The sequence below is a fragment of the Phacochoerus africanus genome, chromosome 2, assembly GCF_016906955.1.
Source record: "Phacochoerus africanus isolate WHEZ1 chromosome 2, ROS_Pafr_v1, whole genome shotgun sequence".
Taxonomy (NCBI): domain Eukaryota; kingdom Metazoa; phylum Chordata; class Mammalia; order Artiodactyla; family Suidae; genus Phacochoerus; species Phacochoerus africanus.
In genome coordinates, this window is record NC_062545.1 from 250,417,832 (window position 1) to 250,435,668 (window position 17,837).

Genomic DNA, 17,837 nt, shown 5'->3' on the forward strand with positions numbered 1-17,837 from the left:
TAAAACATGTCATAAATCACCAATACATTTTATAAACAATGAAAATGGGAACTATGCATCTTGCCTATGGAAAGGCTTAAGTCAAGCACTGCTATTTTTTTCAAAAGGGTCCAAAATCAGTCTTCGTCCATTACTGTGTTTCCAACTCAATGCCCGGCCAGCACAGAGTAGATGCTCAGAGAACATTTGCTAGGTAGGCTGGTGTCCTAAAGAACATCATCAGTCAGGATACTCTCTTGAGTGAGGAGGACCGGAAAATTTCAAGGAAATTTCCTAGTGTGAACTCAGGTGTGGTGAGCCTCTTTCTTTCACACCCCGCATCAACTCCATCAGCAAAGCCTGTTAGGTTCTACCTTCAGTAAATCCAGAATCCAACCCCTTCTTACCACTTGTAAAGCTTCCAGAATAATACAAGTCACTGGTCTCTTCTGGATTATTGCAATAACCTCCTAACTGGTCTCCTTGTACCCATCCTTGCCAACCACCCACTCCACACCAAGAAGCTCTCCACATAACAATTAGAGAAATCCTTTTAAAACCGAAGTCATATCCTGTCACTCCTCCACTTTGAAATTTCCATGTTACTCCAGATAAAGACCAGTCTTTACAGTGGTTTTGTGCTCCCTGTCCCACTTCCTTTACATCTCTAATGCCATCAACTACTCTCTCCCCACAGCTTCCTCAGTTCCTTCACCTGACTTCCTGGGTATTTCTCCAATATGCCAAAGATGCTTCTACCTCATGGTCTTGAATCTGCAGGTAATAAATGCTATGTAAGTGTACAAACATTCATGACTACTATTGTTGTTCCCTCAACTTAATCTCCTTTAATTCTATTCAATATCTGTATGTCTGGCTTCCCCAATTCTCTCTACTCTGATACCACCTATCAGGAAGACGTCCTTGATTAACCCATGTACCAGTCAGAGTCTCAACAGAAAAACACACCACATTCTAATGATGTATTGTTACAGGTTGAATTGGGTTGCTCCAAAAGATATGCTGAGAACCTAACCCCCAGTACCTCAGAATGTGACCTTACTTAGAATCAGGTTCATTAAAGATGCAATTAGTCAAATTAAGCTATACTGGAGTAGAGTAAGTCCTTAGTCCAAAATGACTGATATGAAATCCTAAGATATATACATGTCTCTGCCCCTAGTTCTTGCTAGCTGTGACACAGGGCTCTCCAAAACTCTTCTAACCTCCTGAATGATAGCAGTATCTGATACAGAACACCCAAATATCTTGGAATTTCCTGAGTAATAGGAATGTCTTTTGTTGCAGTGAGGGGTGGCTCTTGGTGGGCTCCTGGATGGGAGCTGGTCACCTGAAAGGCTAAGCCATGATCAGAAGGTTATAACTCTCAGCCCAACCCCCTATTCTTCAGAGAAGAGGAAGAGGCTAGAAATTCAGTTGATAACTGATCATGCCTGTATGATGAAGCTTCCATAAAATTCCCTAAGTAAGGATTTGGGAGAGTTTCTGGGTTGGTGAACACATCCACTTGCTGGGAGGGTGGGGCACCCCAACTCCACAGCTCCTGCACTTGGACACTTCCAGACCTCACCCCATGTATCTTTCCATCTGGTTGTTCACCAGTATCTTTATCATATCCTTTATTACATAAACATGTTTCCTGGAATTCTGTGAACTGTTCTAGCAAATGATCAAACCTAAGAAGGGGGTTGTGGAAACCCCAGTTTATAGCCGGTGAGTCTGAAGTACAGGTGACAAGTTGGGACTTGCAATTGGCCTCTAAAGTGGGGGCAGTCTTGTGGGACTGAGCCCTTAACCTGTGGGATCAGATGCTAACTCCAGGTAGTGTCAGAACTGAATTGAACTATAGGACACTCAGCTGGCATCTGCAAAGAAGTGGAGAATTACTTGGTGGCTAGAAGTAAAATATTGAGAGTAGTAATAGAGTGGTGAGCAGAGAAGAAACAACAGAGTTTATCTTATTCTACACGTCTCCTTTTAAGAAGAGACACAGAGGGACAGACATACAAGAGAACATCATATGATGATGGAGATGGATTGAGGTGGCACGGCAGGCCAAGGAATGCCAATGATTGCCAGCAAAGCACCAGAAGCTAGGAAGAAGCAAGGAAGAATTCCCTGTGATAGGTGTCAGAGAGAGCACTGCACTCCCAGCACCCTGATTTTGGACTTCTAGCCCCCAGAACTGTGAGACAATACATTTCAATTGTTTTCAGCCACTCAGTTTCTGGTACATTGTTTTGGCAGTTCCATGAAACTAATCCAGGGAGATGCAATAAATGGACTCTTCACAATGATGGAGGGAAGCATAAAGGGAAACTACAAACACAGTGCAGCACCCTGGAGTGAGAAGTAAAGGCCCTCCTTGAGGGAAGGGGCAAGGTGGGGAGTAGGTGCCAGAACCTGGAAGGAGAGGATTGCTTGGAAAGCCCAGACACAGAAGCAAAGACTCTGTATCAAGAGCATTGCCAAACACAAAGAGGAATACATTCCATATCTTCACTCTCCTCCCTCACTCCTATCTCCTCCAGGACTCCCCAGGAAGCCAAATGCAGTAGTCCACACAGGGAAGCCTTCTTGAGACCAACTGCTGGGTGGTGAAGCGGTAAGAAAGAAGATAGGGAGGGGAATCAAAGAAACCTAGCACATTCTCTGTAGCAACTCTATTTCTTCTGAGTGCTACTGATCTTCGTAGGCTTTAAAAAACAGCACTTATTAGCAACCCATATATAAAGAGCTTTGATTTTTAGTTTATTATTTGTATGTCTATTATCTCACTGGAATATACACTCTATGAGGGCAGGGACTATGTTCCCTACTGTATCCTCAGCACCCAGAACAGTCCCTGGAGTGGAGAGGGTCTCAAAAACTATTCGATGAATGAATGTCTTGAAGTCTGCCATTTTTACCCTGGTATTTTCTAAGTCAGCACTTGCTGCCCCTCTGCTTGCTCATCTTCTTCCCTGAAATCATTTGACTGATTTCCAAAAATGCAAGCAAAATTCTCTGGCTTGATAGCAAATATTTGGAATCAACAACTCCCTCCCATCTTTTAATCTTGGCCCAAAAGCTCCTGAAGAAGCCCAAGGCTTATCCTACACAGCCTTGCTCATAACCAACCTTACCCCGGTGGCCTGTGTGTTAGGGGGTTGAGGGAGTCCTAACATCTGTCATGTGAACTGTGGGATTCTGGGCAAAGGCACTTACATTAGACAAGGAGGCATACAGCCCATCGAACATATACTATTGAACCAAAAAAATAAAAAACAGTAATTGTGGAGTTCCCACTGTGGCTCAACAGGTTAAGAACCAGACAGTCTCCATGAGGATATGGGTTCAATCCCTGACTTCACTCAGTGGGTTAAGGATCTAGCGTTGCTATAACCTGTGGCCTAGGTTACAGATATGGCTGGGATCTGGTGTTGCTGTGGCTGTGGATCTGGTGTTGCTGTGGACCTGCAGCTGCAGCTCTGATTCAACCCCTAGGCAGGGAACTTCCATATGCCATAGGTGTGGCCATAAAAAAAGAAAATATTTAATAATACTTTCAGTTAGATCCAAGAAAAAATCTAAACCAGGGCACTGTTGTAGCTATCTTGAAGAGTTCTCTGGGGCTTAAATGAGATTATCCATAGAAAGGGCCTACAATGGTGACTTACCTAGCACTAGAGTAAAGGGTTAATGTATATTTACTGTATACTGTTAATGTTGTTGGAGCAACATGGATGGATCTAAAGCTTATCATACTAAGAAAAGTAAATGAGAGAAAGACAAATATCATACAATATTACTTATATGTGGAATCTAATTAAAAAATGATACAAATGAACTTATTTACAAAACAGACTCACAGATTGCAAAAACAAACTTACGGTTACCAAATAGGAAACATGGGGGGAGGGATAAATTAGGAGTTTGGGATTAATATATACATACTACTATATATAAATTACCAGCAAGGACCTACTGAATAGCACAGGGAACTTTACTCAATATTTTGTAATAATCCACATGGAAAAAGAATCTGACAAAGAATGGATATGTGCATATGTATAATTGAATCATTTTGCTGTATGCTTGAAATTGACACAACATTATAAATCAACTATACTCCAATAATTTTTTTAAAAAAGTTGTGGAAGAAGTCCTCTCTGAGGAAGGAAAACATGACTGGGGCCCTGAATGATGAAAAGGAGTTAGTGGTTTAAAGATTTGAGAAGGCAGTTTCAAGCTGAAGTACCTCTACTGCAAAGGCCCAGAGACTAGAACCAGCTTGGCCTGTTCAAGGGATGAAAGGAAGGTGGGATGACAGGGAATGAGAGAGAGAGAGAAGGAAAGAGATGAAGCCAAAGGGTTTGGCAAGAGTCAGATCATGTGAGCTCCCCTAGGCCAGGTAAAGAATTCGAATTTTATTCTCAGAGTATAATTAGGTATTAGGAATAGATGCGACATGCTTTGATTTATATTTGAAAAAAGACCACTCTGACTGCTGGAGAGGTTCAAAGTGTAGAAGTGGGGAGGCCAGTTGGGAGGCAGGTGGAAGATAACAATGGATTAACCTAGGGTTGTGGAAGTAGAAATGGTGAGAAATGGCTGATCTGGGGATATAATTTGGAGAATAAAGTTGACAGGACTTGATAATGGATTAGATGTGGTGGTCAGGGGTGGTAGGAGGAAAGGAAGGAAGAAATTTATCAGGGATGATGACTAGATTTTTGGTGTGAGCACCTGGGTGGATGGTGGTGCCATGAATTAGGAAGGGGTAAAACTGGGAGAGATTTCAGGGGGGAAGGGAGGTCCAGAAGGAATCAATGGTGCTGCTTGGCCGTGTCAAGTTTCGGAGGTTTATTATATTTCTTCTTTTTTTAATGGCCACACCTGCAGCATATGGAAGTTCCTGGGCCATGGGCTGAATCTGAGCAACTGTGCCCTATGCCACACCTGCAGCAACTGCCAGATCCTTTAACCCACTGCGCTGGGCTGGGGATAGAACCCATACCTCTTCAGCAATCCAAGCTGCTATAGCCACAGCTGCTGTGCCACAGCAAGAACTCCATTATATTTCAAGTGAAGATATTATGTAGGCAATTGGCTAATTCTATCTATAGCTAAACGTCCAGGCTGGAAGTATTTCAAAACAAAGGATGTGATGAGATCACCTGGTGATTAACAGTAGATATACAGGAAGACGGAAAGCCAAGGGTTAGATATGGAATTATAATACAGGGAGATAACGCGTTGTGAAGGGGGCAGTGGGACAGCTGAAGGAGAGGGAAGTTGATCAGGCAAAGTTCCATGGAAGAATTATACCTGAGCTCTTACAATCTACAGAAAACCAATCAATGACATTGTATCAGTGAAGATGCTGCTCCAGAGAGGTCCTTTGCAATTAGTCACACAGCTAGTGACTTAATTGTAACTTTACACTTGAACTACTTTAAGCCAAATATGCAAGATGGCACTTTATTAAGAGGCAGAACAGCCAGGCACTTAGGAGCCCAGGGTCTGGAGTCATTCGGCTTGGGTTCAAATTCTGGACCCGCCACTCACCAGGTGGGTGATTCCGGGTACTACACTTAAGTTTTCTTATCTGTAAATGGGCATACTACAAATAGCTATCTCTTCATGAACTGCTTACTATGTTCCTGCTACTAAGATTTTTACTGTACACATTGTTCAACACCTCTTCTCCAATAATCAATGAAACTGAGTGCTGTTATTACTCTCAACTTACTGATGAGAAACAGAAAGCACATTTACCCATTCCACACATATTTACTGTGTGCCTACATTACATGCCAGGCATGTTTCTTCGTGCTGGGGGTACATCAGGCAATATAACAATACCCTTGCCCTTGTGCAGCTTGTCTGTGTTTACAGAAGAGAGAAAGATAATAAATCTAATAAATATTACATTCTATGGTAATTAGAAGATAAATGCTATAGAAAAAGAAAAAACAAAACAAAACACAGCAGGGTAATGGGGTTAGGGAAATTGCGGTTTACGTTGAGTAGCCACAGCAGACCTCCCCGAGAAGGGAGAGACAGTGAGCCACCCAGGTACCTGGGGAAAGAAGACTTAGGGACGGAAACAGCGAGCGAAAAGGCAGGCCCTCAGCTGAGTGCATCTGCCATGAGAGTCAGGATATGTGCGAGGAAGTGACTGTGTATCCAGTCCTAAGAACTTTTACTTTGGGTGCGATGAGTACCCACTGGACAGTTCTGCCCAGGGAAGTGATATAATTTGACCTTGTATTTAGCCCCAAGGTCCATCAAGGCAGTCTGGTGCTGGAGTCAGCGCTCTCAGGATAATAGAATCAGTGGCCACACAGCAAGCGCCCAGTAAACGCCGGCTCACTACTGTGGCTGTTTCATTTAAACCCCGCCCTGACCTACCGCCCTCTAGTTGCCCAGCTCCAGGGCTCTGCATCCACTTAGTCCGGTCTCCACGTAGCGCTTCCTCGGCTACAGATTGCCCAACTCAAGCTACCGGGCGGAGTCTGGACGTAGGCGGAGCGGCGGAGGGCGGGAGAACGCCCCCGGCAGCCGACGCGACAGGGAAGCCCCGAGAGCCCCCGAGGCGCCCCACTGACTACGCCTGCGCACGCGCGATCCAGAATGCCGACATTCCAGAGCCGTAATCCGCCCCGCCCCAATTCCGGGGCGGAGTTCTCGGCTGCGCCTGCGCACAGGCTCGCCGCACCCTACGCCTGCGCGCTCCGGCAGTCCGGCCCCATCCCCCAGGTTTTTCGGGTGGGGGAGGGGGTGCGTCTCGGCGAGTCACGATGATGGCGGCCACCAGTCTATGGTGAGCTAGCGGGTTCTCTGCTGGTTTCGCATAGCCCCTTGAACCTCCTGTAGACCTTGAGGCTGGCGCCAGGCGTGTGAAGAAGCACTGCAGCCCGAGCTCGCGAGGAAAGCCGCAGTCGCGGAGGCAGCGGCGCGGCCCAGGACCAGGGCTGGGGGAGAGGCCGCTCTGCAGGGCGAATGTGACAAGCCCCCACCCCCACCGCCTTCCTCCCGAGTGCGCGAGGAGCGCGGGCGACCCCAGGGCCCCGCCAGGCCACAGACCCCGCCCAGCGGCCAGCACCCGGAGCAGGCCCGGCAGCGGAGCTGCGCGGCGGCACCATGCAGATCACCCTGAAGACCCTCCAGCAGCAAACCTTCAAGATCGACATCGACCCCGAGGAGACGGTGAGAGCAGCGGGGAGCGCGGGGCCCGGGACGCGGCAGCTGCGCGAGTGGCCAGCCAGGCCTAGGCGGAGGTCGGCGCTGCGAGGCCTTTCGTGGGGTCCCGGCCTATATCAGAGCGGGGCCCGGCGGCGCGCCCGAGCTGGGAGGGTCCCCGGTGCACTCGAGAGGGCGCGGTGAACGGGGGTTCGGGCCCCCGACGCTGGCTGAGGCCTGCGGGCGCGAACAGGGCCCCGGGGCCCTGCGGCGTGTGGCCGACCGGACCTTCGGAGTTGGCTCTGGGCTTTGTGTCAGGAGTAAGGGGAAGCAGTGGCCGAAACTGAAGCCCTGGCGGCGTGGAGCACATGCCTGCAGGACACCGGAGGCTTGGGCCTGGGCCCTCCCGGCAGAGGGGCTTGAGGGGGAGGGAAGCTTAGGGTTGCTTCAGCGGTCTAGCCGAGCTCCCTGGTGTGGGTGCACAGGTGGGGGAGGGAGATTTAGATGTCGCCACTATTTCTGCGTGGATCTGGTTAGGCGCTAAGGTCTAGGAGGTGCAGACCGGCGATAATTAACCTTAAAAAAAAAGTGTCAGGTTCCGTCTGCCGCAGAGCGAGAGGTGAGTGGTGAAAATGCATTTTTTGCCCCCTTCCCCGCAGAACTGGGGGCGCTTTTATTTGCATATATTTTGAGTCGTTTCGCTGCAGGTCTCCCGCCATCGAACCCACACCCACATGTAGATTGCACTTTGAGGCCTCTTTGGTGGTGAAGATAGTTGTATTAGAGCCCTTCAAATCCAGGTTCGAACTCAGCTCTAGATTGCCAGTCCCCTCTGTTAGAAGTCTTGAATTTGTAGGAGTTGGAACTCTGCACCCTCCCCCAAACCACAAGTAGCATTTCAGGAGAGGAAAAAGGAAGATTAAAACTTTGATTCTCTTCTGTAAACTCTTGAACACCTCAAAAGTTCACGTGTTAAAAACTCTCCTGTCATCGTCTGTATTTGTGACTGCAGAAAGCCACTGTGTTGAAATCAGTACGACTTTATGCCAAGATCTAAAAATGCCATTCAGTGTAAACTTAGTACTTATGTTCTGGAATTGTGATTATATACATCGCTATGATTGTCATAATGCTGTGTTTAAAGCAACAACTTTCTGCCTATCTATATTTTTAAGAATAGTTGATTGTGTTTTTGGTGGCGATTAGGGGTCTTGGTGTTAATTAAGAAAACCTGAGCTCCCATTTGTGGCTCTAATTTATTTGCTATATGCAAAGATGTGAAGATTAAATAGTATTTGATTGGTGGTCAGTGAGTGGAATTTTATTAATCAATGGATAACTTCAAGAGGATAGAGTGTTATGTTTTATCTATATCATTTGACCTTAAGTTTTTACATCTTTAAATATTTAAATAGTGTAGTTCTCAACCTTTTCAGAATTGTGGCTAATTTTAGTTCAAGATATTTAATTACATGTATAAGTATGCTGCGTGATAAATTCTTAAATGTGCAGAGAGATAGCAATTTTAGATGAGAAATGCATTGTCCTCAGAAGTAATTAGAAACTCCCTGTGGATTGCTGTGACTAACAAATCAAATCTTCCTCAATATTCCTTTACTATTTAGTGTGTACTTATACATTAAAGGATGAAAGTTAAAAAGCGGCTATAACTTGAAGAGGCTGGTATAGAAACTCTTGTGAGCTTGATAGGAGCAGTAGCGAAAAGTAGTGAAAGAGAGGCCTGAGATTCGAGGAATCCTGGGAATGATTAATTTGCTGAACTAGTAAGTGTCCAGTGAGCTTTGACTGGCAGAACTGGGGTACAGGGACATGCAGGCTGAGGTCTGGGTCTTCCTGGGAGCCATACTGACAATAGTCTTAGTTTGGTCAGTGGCTATAGAGTAGGAGATGTACAAATTGGAAAAAACAAGAGGATTTGTTTTTAAGGTGTTTGTATTTGCTTTAGTTTTTGAATGTTGAAAGTCTTCCTCTGCCTTTTTTTTTTTTAAACTAGAGAACTTTCCTAACATTTATTTGCTGTTTTGTAACATTTACTTGATCATTACCATGCTCTGCCTTTGGTGTTAACCATTACAAAACAGACTTTATTATTATGGTAATGGTAATGCCTTTCTTCTTATAAAATAATGAGGGAAAAAAACCAATAGAAAGTTTGAGATGAGATTTTTAAATGCACAAACTGAAATGGGAGTTTATTATTATATAAATGACATCAAAGTTATGCGTGGACGTTTTTTGATAAGAGAATTGTGAGGATACAGTAGTTTTAACATAGACAGTACGTTTTGTGTATAATACAGTAATTTGCAAAGAATTACCTCATTCTGTGGTTTATTTGTATCATGGTGATTGTGCTATAAAATACCAGTTGAGTACTGGTTCTGTACATGGGATTTGTTAGCCATCATTTATTAGCAAATTGTTCCTATTGTGGCTTATTGTTTTTTTTGGTTTTTTTTTTTTGTCTTTTTTGCCATTTCTTGGGCCGCTCCCGCGGCATGTGGAGCTTCCCAGGCTAGGGGTCTAATCGGAGCTGTAGCCATTGGCCTACGCCAGACCCACAGCAACGCAGGATCCGAGCCACGTCTGCGACCTACACCACAGCTCACAGCAGTGCCGGATCCTTAACCCACTGAGCAAGGCCAGGGTTCGAACCTGCAACCTCATGTTTCCTAGTCAGATTCGTTAACCACTGCGCCACCACGGGAACTCCGGCTTACTGTATTTTAATATAGTTGGGCTGGAGATAGTGCCAAATTATGGAAGTGCCCTAGATTATTAAAACACTAAGTAATAAATGTATTGAAACATTGTATTACAGAGGTGAAATTTAAGGTTTCTTGGCATATTGATGAAACAAAATACTAGAAGAATCTGGGGAATCTGGTACAGTTTGTGCCAGACTTTTGTTTTTTCTATACTCGGCACACAGCAGGTACTTATTTTATTTTTATTTATTTTCAGCTTAATTTTTTTTTCTTTCTTTTCTTTTTAGGGTTGCACCTATGGCATATGGAAGTTTCCAGACTAGGGGTCGAATTGGAAATGCAGCTGCTGGCCTACGCCACAGCCACACCAGATCCAAGCCTCATCTGCAGCCTACACCACAGCTCACGGCAATGCCGGATCCTTAACCCACTGAACAAGGCCAGGGATTGAACCCGCATCCTCATTTTCAGGGTCATTACTGTTGAGCCACAACGGGAACGCCTCTGAATTATTTTTAGTATAATATTACTTAGTTGTACACAGCTATGCAATCAGATGTAAGGTCCTTATGCTATAACTCTTATACCAAATATAAGAAATGGATATTTTTTAAAAAATTTATTTATATTGGAGTATAAGTTGATTTTATAAATTGAGTGTGTGTTTTGTTAGTTTCAAATGTACAACAAAGTGATTCAGTTATACTTAAACATGTATTTTGTAGATTCTTTTCCCATATAGGTTATTACACAATGTTGAGTAGATTTCCATGTGCTGTACAGTAGGTCCTTATTGATTATTTTATATATAATAGTGTGTATATGTCAATTCCAAACTCCTAATTTATCCTTACACATGCATTTAATAAAGATTTCTTGGGAGTGCTTGTCATGGCTCAGCGGTAACGAATGACTAGGAATGATGAGATTTCAGATTCAGTCCCTGGCCTCGCTCAGTGGGTTAAGGATCCGGCATTGCCGTGAGCTGTGGTGTAGGTTGCAGATGCAGCTCAGATCTGGCGTGGCTACAGCTCTGATTCAGCCCCTAGCCTGGAACCTCCATATGCCCCAGGGTGCCGCCCTAAAAAAGCAAAAATAAAATAAAATAAGTTAAAAAAAAGATCTTTTGAATGAATTAAATACATTCTCTTGGTGAATTGTCAAGTCAGTAATCCCTCAGTATTTGCATGTTGATTCATTTGTTTAATGTTAAATATTTACTAAAAATGTCAAGTCTTGCTGTCTTGGTACATGCACTATAGTGGACTAAGTCAGTTGAAAAACAAATTTTAAAAACGAAGTAATGGTAAGAGTTATGTAGTAATCGAAATAGGGTTGAGGTAATGTGATAGTGCATGACTGTGTGGCTACTTTTAAATTGACTGGTCACAGAAGGTCTTTCTAAATAAGGTGACATTTAAACTGAGATTTTGAATAATAATAAGCACTCAGAGAAAGGGAAAGTGTTTTCTATAGGGAAAGACCTTTAAGAGTGTATTTTGGGAATCAGAAAAGGCCTTTTGTTGATCTGGTAGGTGAGGGGGAGGAGAGGTAAGAGATTAGAGAGTTAGGCAAGGGGCCAGGGCCTGTAGAGTTTTGTAAATAAGCTGGGAGTTTTCAAGGTAAAATAGGAAGCCTTTGGGGCCTTTAAGTGGAGGAGAAAAATTGTTTCTTTTATGATTTGAAAAGGTTACTTTGACTCTTTTGGAAGTTTGATGACCAGTTAGGAGGCTTGTTGTGGTAGTCTTAAAAAAAGAGTTGAAATTTGGAGGAGGGAACTAGGAGTGAGAATGCAAAGAGAGGTGAAAGGATTTGAGATATAGTTGAGAAGGTTGAGTTGAAAAAATCTTTTTTTATTATTAAAGTATAGTTGATTTACAGCATTGTGCCAATTTCTGCTGTATAGCAAAGTGACTCAGTTATACATATATATACATTATTTTCTATATTCTTTTCCTTCATGGTCTATCCCAGGAGATTAGATATAGTTTCCTGTGCTGTTCAGTAGGACCTTGTTGTTTTGAGGTAATTTTTTGATGAGGTGGAGTGGGGAAAATTGAGAAATCAAAGATTAAATATGGATTTTGGTTGTATAGTTTGTGTGAGATGTGGAGGGGTGGGAAAGGGGCAGGTTAGGGGTTGGGGGTAGGAACTGAAGACTTAAATTTAAGGTGCCTATTAAACGTTCTAGTCGAATGACAAGGAAATTTGTTAGGAATTTCACTTCCAGAGAGAAATTTGGGCTGGAGCTAGAGACATGACAATAGGTAGCATATATGTTTTAGCTCAATTCATGGGACTGGATGAGGTCATCTAGCAGTCTTTTTCAATGACCATTTCTTGAGAAAATTGAACACTTAGGCCTAAATTATCCCCTATATGTAATTAACTTCTGTGATACTAGAATTGAGGAACCTTGGTGAAAATGTAATGGAGTGGGGCTTAGGGCCGAAAGCTGGGATGCTCTAGCATGTGGAGTTTGAATAGTGAAAAGGTCAGCCAAGGAGCAGTATTTGAGGTAGGAAGAATCCAAGAGAAGAAAAATGTTTCAAAGACAAAGAAAGGGAAATATGTGTCTACTGAGAAATCAAAAGTAAGATACACATAGGCAACAGGACTTTTGTTTTTGGCAACTTGGAGGTGATTAGTTACCCTGATGAGTAGGCTCTGTGGAGTGTTGGTGCCACAAGTTAGATTTGTTGTGAGCCACACGGGAAGTCCATCCACAAGTTAGATTTGGATGGATTGAACAATGAATGGGAGATGAGAGAGATAAGTAGCTGTGGCTGTAAAATGTTAATTATTTTGTGTTTTTAAAAAATTTTTATTATACTTGATTTACAGTGTTCTGTCAGTTTCTGCTGTACAGCAGTGACCCAGTTACATATATGTGTACATTCTTTTTCTCACATTATCCTCTGTCATGTTCTATCACAAGTGATTAAATTTAGTTCCTGTGCTGTGCAGCAGGATCTCATTGCTTATCTTTGATATTATCCTTTTTTTTCTGATGTAGCTGCGTTTAGCTGTGGGTTAAAAATATGTAAAAATGATCACAATAATTCTGAGCTTCACAACATGTGGTAGGCATTGTCCAAAACACACACACACACCAGAATTGTGGAAAATATTTAATAGTGTATGTTTTTAAAAAGAAGAAAGCTGGAGTTCCCGTTGTGGTTCAGCGGTTAATGAACCCGACTAGCATCCATGAGGAGGTGGGTTCGATCCCTGGCCTCTCTTAGTGGGCTAAGGATTGGGCTTTGCCCTGAGCTGTGGTGTAGGTCGCAGATATGGCTTGGCTCCTGCATTGCTGTGGCTGTGGTATAGGCTGGCAGCTACAGCTCCAGTTTGACCCCTAGACTGGGAACCTCCATATGCCAAGTGCGTGGCCCTAAAAAGACAAAAAAGAAGAAGAAAGCATGGTTAGTAACTTGTCTGGGGTCACATGGTCATTGACTGCAGTAGTTTCAATTTCTGAGCATGAGACGGTCTAGCCCATACTCCTAACCCTCTATTTCTTAATCTCTCACCCAGTAGTGACTTTGCCTCTACTCTACGTCAATTATTCAGACCCATACCTAGTAACTAGTTCTTGTCACAACCAGTAACTATATCTCTTCCTCCACCATCCACAGTAATCTGTTTGTAGTATCCCATTTTACTTATTCTATTCCATTCCATTCCGTTCTTCTTTTAGGGCCACACGTGCAGCATGTGGATGTTCCTGGGCTAGGGGTTGAATTGGAGCTGCTGCTGCCTTCCTGCACCACAGCCACAGCAACACCAGGTCTGAGCCTCATTTGCAGCTTACACCTTAGGTGCAGCAATGCCAAATATTTAACCCAGTGAGCATGGCCAGGGATCAAACCTGCATCCTCATGGATACTAGTTGGGTTTGTTTCTGCTGAGCCACAATGGAAACTCTTAGTATCCCATTTTAATTTTCCTCTGATTACGGTTCTAATGAGATTTATGATCCATTTGATCCATACATACTGCTTTTCACTAACCCTCCCTTCATGGTATCGCTTCCACTTTTGCCCAGCTAAAATAAAGTCAGTAATTATCACTCCCATGCACGAGTCAGGTATAGCATATCTCTTGAGCCAGGCTGCCTAAATTTCAGTTCTGGCTATAGCACTGACTATGTGATGTGACCTTGGGCAAGTTACCAGATTTTTTTTTAGGGCCCAGCCTGTGGCATATGGAGGTTCCTAGGCTAGGGGTCAAATCTGAGCTGTAGCTGCCGGCCTACGCCACAGCAATGCTGGTTCCAAGCCACATCTGTAACCTATACCACAGCTCATGGCAACGCCAGATCCTTAACCCACTGAAGAAGGCCAGGGATTGAACCCGTGTCCTCATGGATACTAGTCGGGTTTGTTAACCACTGAGCCACAGTGGAAACTCCAAGTCACCAGATTTTGTACCTGTTTCCTCATATACAAAATTAGGGTATCATGGAAGTACTAACCTCAGAGGATTGAAGGTTATATGAGTGTGAGATAATACACAGAGTGCTTAGAACCAGGACAGTGCTTGATAACATGGTCCCACTCTCACTCCATTGGTTTTGCTTGGTAAATCACAAATATGGTTAAATTCAGCTCTGTATTTGTGCTTGCTTCTCTGCAGCTAGATAGCAAACACATAGCTCCCTTATCTCACTTAAATTCATGAGCAATAATCATAATCAGGCCCTTCATACTGCCTGACAGTCCATTTACTCTCCCAATGTTAAAGGCATATTTCCTATCATCTCCTCTCTTTATTTTCAGCTGTTGCCCCTCTATTTTAGATTTGATCGAGAATATAGAAACAATCAGGACAGAACTTTTATGAGGTCCTATCAGAGCTACCTACTGCTACTCTCCTTTTGTTGTAGAGATGGTTGTGTATTGTGAATGCTGCTATCTAAAGCTAGTCCCGCCACTTTTCTGCAGTGTCTTATACTCTGTCACTCATGAAGGAAATCACTCCATTAGTTCTCCTTTTTTGCATCATTGATATTTTCAGTTTCTGGAGTATCAAACGTTTTCCCCACCTTAATAAAACTCCCTTGTTGCTGCATTTGGCTACTGCCCCGTTTCACTGCTCTTCCTTAACAGCAGAACTTAAGAGTAGCTCTTGAGTCTGTTTGCTTTTTTCAATGTCTTCCTGTCTTCCAAATACATCGTACTATTTCTAAACTAGAAGAGTTTTCCACTTTGTTCTTACCCTTGAGCATAGTACTTAAATCTCTTCTTGTTAGTAAAATGGGAGTAATAATAATTTACCTGCCTTCCTCATAGAGTTGATATGAAAATCAGGTAAGACCATAGATATGGAAATTTTTTTGGTAAATTGTGAAGTTAGAAATAAATATGCAATATTTTAACAGATCCTGTTTTCATAGATTTTCACTATCCTTTCTCAAAAATGTTTGTGTGAATAAGATTCTCATTTTCTCAGCTTGATATAATCAACAACTTGAAGCAGTGTTCTGCCTTTTTTAGCTTGGAAATTGAGATTATATGATAGATAATGATAAAATTTCTTCTGCTTTTGGAAAGAAAAGTGCTAAATTTAAGCCTGTAAGAGAACAGTGAATCCTGCTGAAGGATACCACAATGTCTGTTGCCTGTAAGTTTGGATAAGTACATTCCTTATGTAGTGGCTCAAAGCTAATTATATAATGACATAAACTTTATAAACCCTTTAAACATATCTATCCCAGCAGAGGAAGTAGACCAGCTTCAAATGACTAATATTTATGAATAGGTCCTAGGTGTTTCATCAGGTAGATAAAAAATTGTTATTTGCCACTCCCTCTGCTCTCTCCCACACACATTTCTAGTTGAATTAGGTAGGTTTTCTTGTAGTGCATTAGATCCATTTTCTGCCTATATAGAAACTTTAAAATTTACATGTAACTTGGGAGTTTCTACTTTGTATTTATTCAGTCTTCAAAGTCTGTGTCTGTTTTGATCTTGTTGAAATCATATTGTTAGGAATATATTTGATAATAGAATAAAGTGACATAAATATGTAGGCTTAAGAGCCTAATACCATAGTTTCTTTGGAAAAAAATGGATTCTGGATTTCAGATTGTATTTAAAATAGTAGTCTTTTGGATCATAACCCTAATTTGAGAATTAGCTGCCTTTGTTCAGTGCCTATACACACATTAATACTGTTGTCCCAGTTATTGTTTCAGTAAAGAATATCTCTTGTGTTATATTTTTTTATTCTTTGGGTCTAGTGGGGAGATTTTTCCTGTTTCACTGAGGTCAACTGACATCTTTCTTCATAATCAGTTCTATTTTTAGAATTAGCAGAGACCTGCTTTGAGGGAGAGATTCAGGAAATACTCCTTGGTGCCTGCACCAGCTTCTCAAATGGAAGCAACCAAAAAAGAAAAACTAACCATGTTGAAATGTATGAAATCTTTTTGTAAATATATTTGACTTTGAGTCTCTCTCTCCTTTTACTAGTGGTTAATTGCCAGAACTTATTTGCTGTTACTGTCATTATTATTATTACTACTATTTTTAATGACCATACCCGGGCCAGGGGTTGAATCTGAGCTGCATCTGTGACCTATGCCATGGCTAAAGCAGTGCTGGATCCTTAACCCAATGTGCCTCTCTAGCCACCTGAGCCACTGCAGTCAGATGCTAAACCCACTTGCCACAGTGGAAACTCTACTCCTTTATTTAACTTACTCCGCTATGTAGTATTAGAACTACTATCCAGAATTTTCTTTAATGAAATCTCTTGAATTGCAGAGGGGTTTTTTTTGGTTGGTTGGTTTTGTTTTCTGTTTTTTGGCTTCGCCTGCAACATGTAGAAATCCCCAGGCCAGTAATCAAACCCACACCACAGCAGTGGTCTGAGCTGCTGCAGGACAATGCCAGATCCTTAACCTGCTTTGCAACAAGGGAACTCATAGTTGCAGTATATTCTTATGTAATAATTGGTAAACAATGGTTGGGAGGGGGTGTACAGTGAAGTTTTTTTTCTTTTACACTACTTAAATTTTCCCTTTAATTTCTAAGATGATCCCAGCTTTTTTATAGTAAGTAAAGTATATAAAGTTAAAAAGTGAAAGGCTCTTGTATTAAAGTAACCACTTTTGGACTCTATATATGCTGCTAGTCATTTTCTTTAAATATGTAAATATAATAATACAAACAGAACACTATGTTTTTAAAAATCAGTTGCTTAGCAACCAGCTTTTGTCCCTTAAAGATAATTGTAAAGATTTCATTCAGTCATTTTTAGGTGCATGCATTCAGTGATTACCTTTGATATGGTCATCATTCCTTTTATTTTATTTTAGGACTGCACCTGCAACATATGGAGATTCCCAGGCTAGGGGTCTAGTCGGAGTTACAGCTGCTGGCCTGTACCACAGCCACAGCAACATGGGAACCAAGCCGTGACTGTGACCTACAACACACCTCACAGCACCGCTGATCTTTTAACCCACTGAGCGAGGCCAGGCAGGGATTGAACCCGTGTAACCTCATGGTTCCTAGCCGGATTGTTTCTGCTGCACCGTGACGGAACTCCTGGTTATCATTCTTAATGCATGGTGAAAATATTCCAATGAACACATGAAAAATAATGTATTTTGCCATTCAGCATTACAAACAGTATTACATTCAGTATTACAAACAGTAGTGTAGTGCATATGTTTTGTTCATATATCTTTGAAGTATTTATGTGAGTATCTCTTTAGCATTGTCTCCTAGATATGGAATCATTAGCTCAAAGGCTGGCAGATTGCCTCAAAAGTGCCTGCATCAGTGCTCACAAATACCAGCTTCTCTCTGAGTAGCCAGTAAATGGAATTCTAGCACAGAATAAATGAGTTAAATATTGTGAAGCTTTTTGTACACTGCCCTGTCACATGGTTATTACTCCTTCAGCCTCCATATTTCAGGGCTTCCCATT

The 17,837-nt window shown here is 42.5% G+C and overlaps 1 protein-coding gene and 1 long non-coding RNA gene across 4 annotated transcripts in view; one reads left to right on the forward strand and one right to left on the reverse strand.

The window, feature by feature from the left end:
* LOC125120214 (uncharacterized) overlaps positions 1 to 6,732 on the reverse strand; it is a 116,880-nt gene extending 110,148 nt beyond the window's left edge. For all 3 annotated transcript variants that reach the window (XR_007133276.1, XR_007133278.1, XR_007133277.1), the window contains exon 1: positions 6,397 to 6,732. This is a non-coding gene — a long non-coding RNA (uncharacterized LOC125120214). The remainder of the gene's footprint in view (positions 1 to 6,396) is intronic.
* A 27-nt stretch (positions 6,733 to 6,759) lies between these two features.
* Positions 6,760 to 17,837, forward strand: part of RAD23B (RAD23 homolog B, nucleotide excision repair protein) — a 44,647-nt gene continuing 33,569 nt past the window's right edge. Inside the window, exon 1 of the mRNA XM_047768101.1 lies at positions 6,760 to 7,194. Coding sequence (XP_047624057.1) covers positions 7,129 to 7,194 — 66 coding nt within the window. The 5' untranslated portion in view covers positions 6,760 to 7,128. The remainder of the gene's footprint in view (positions 7,195 to 17,837) is intronic.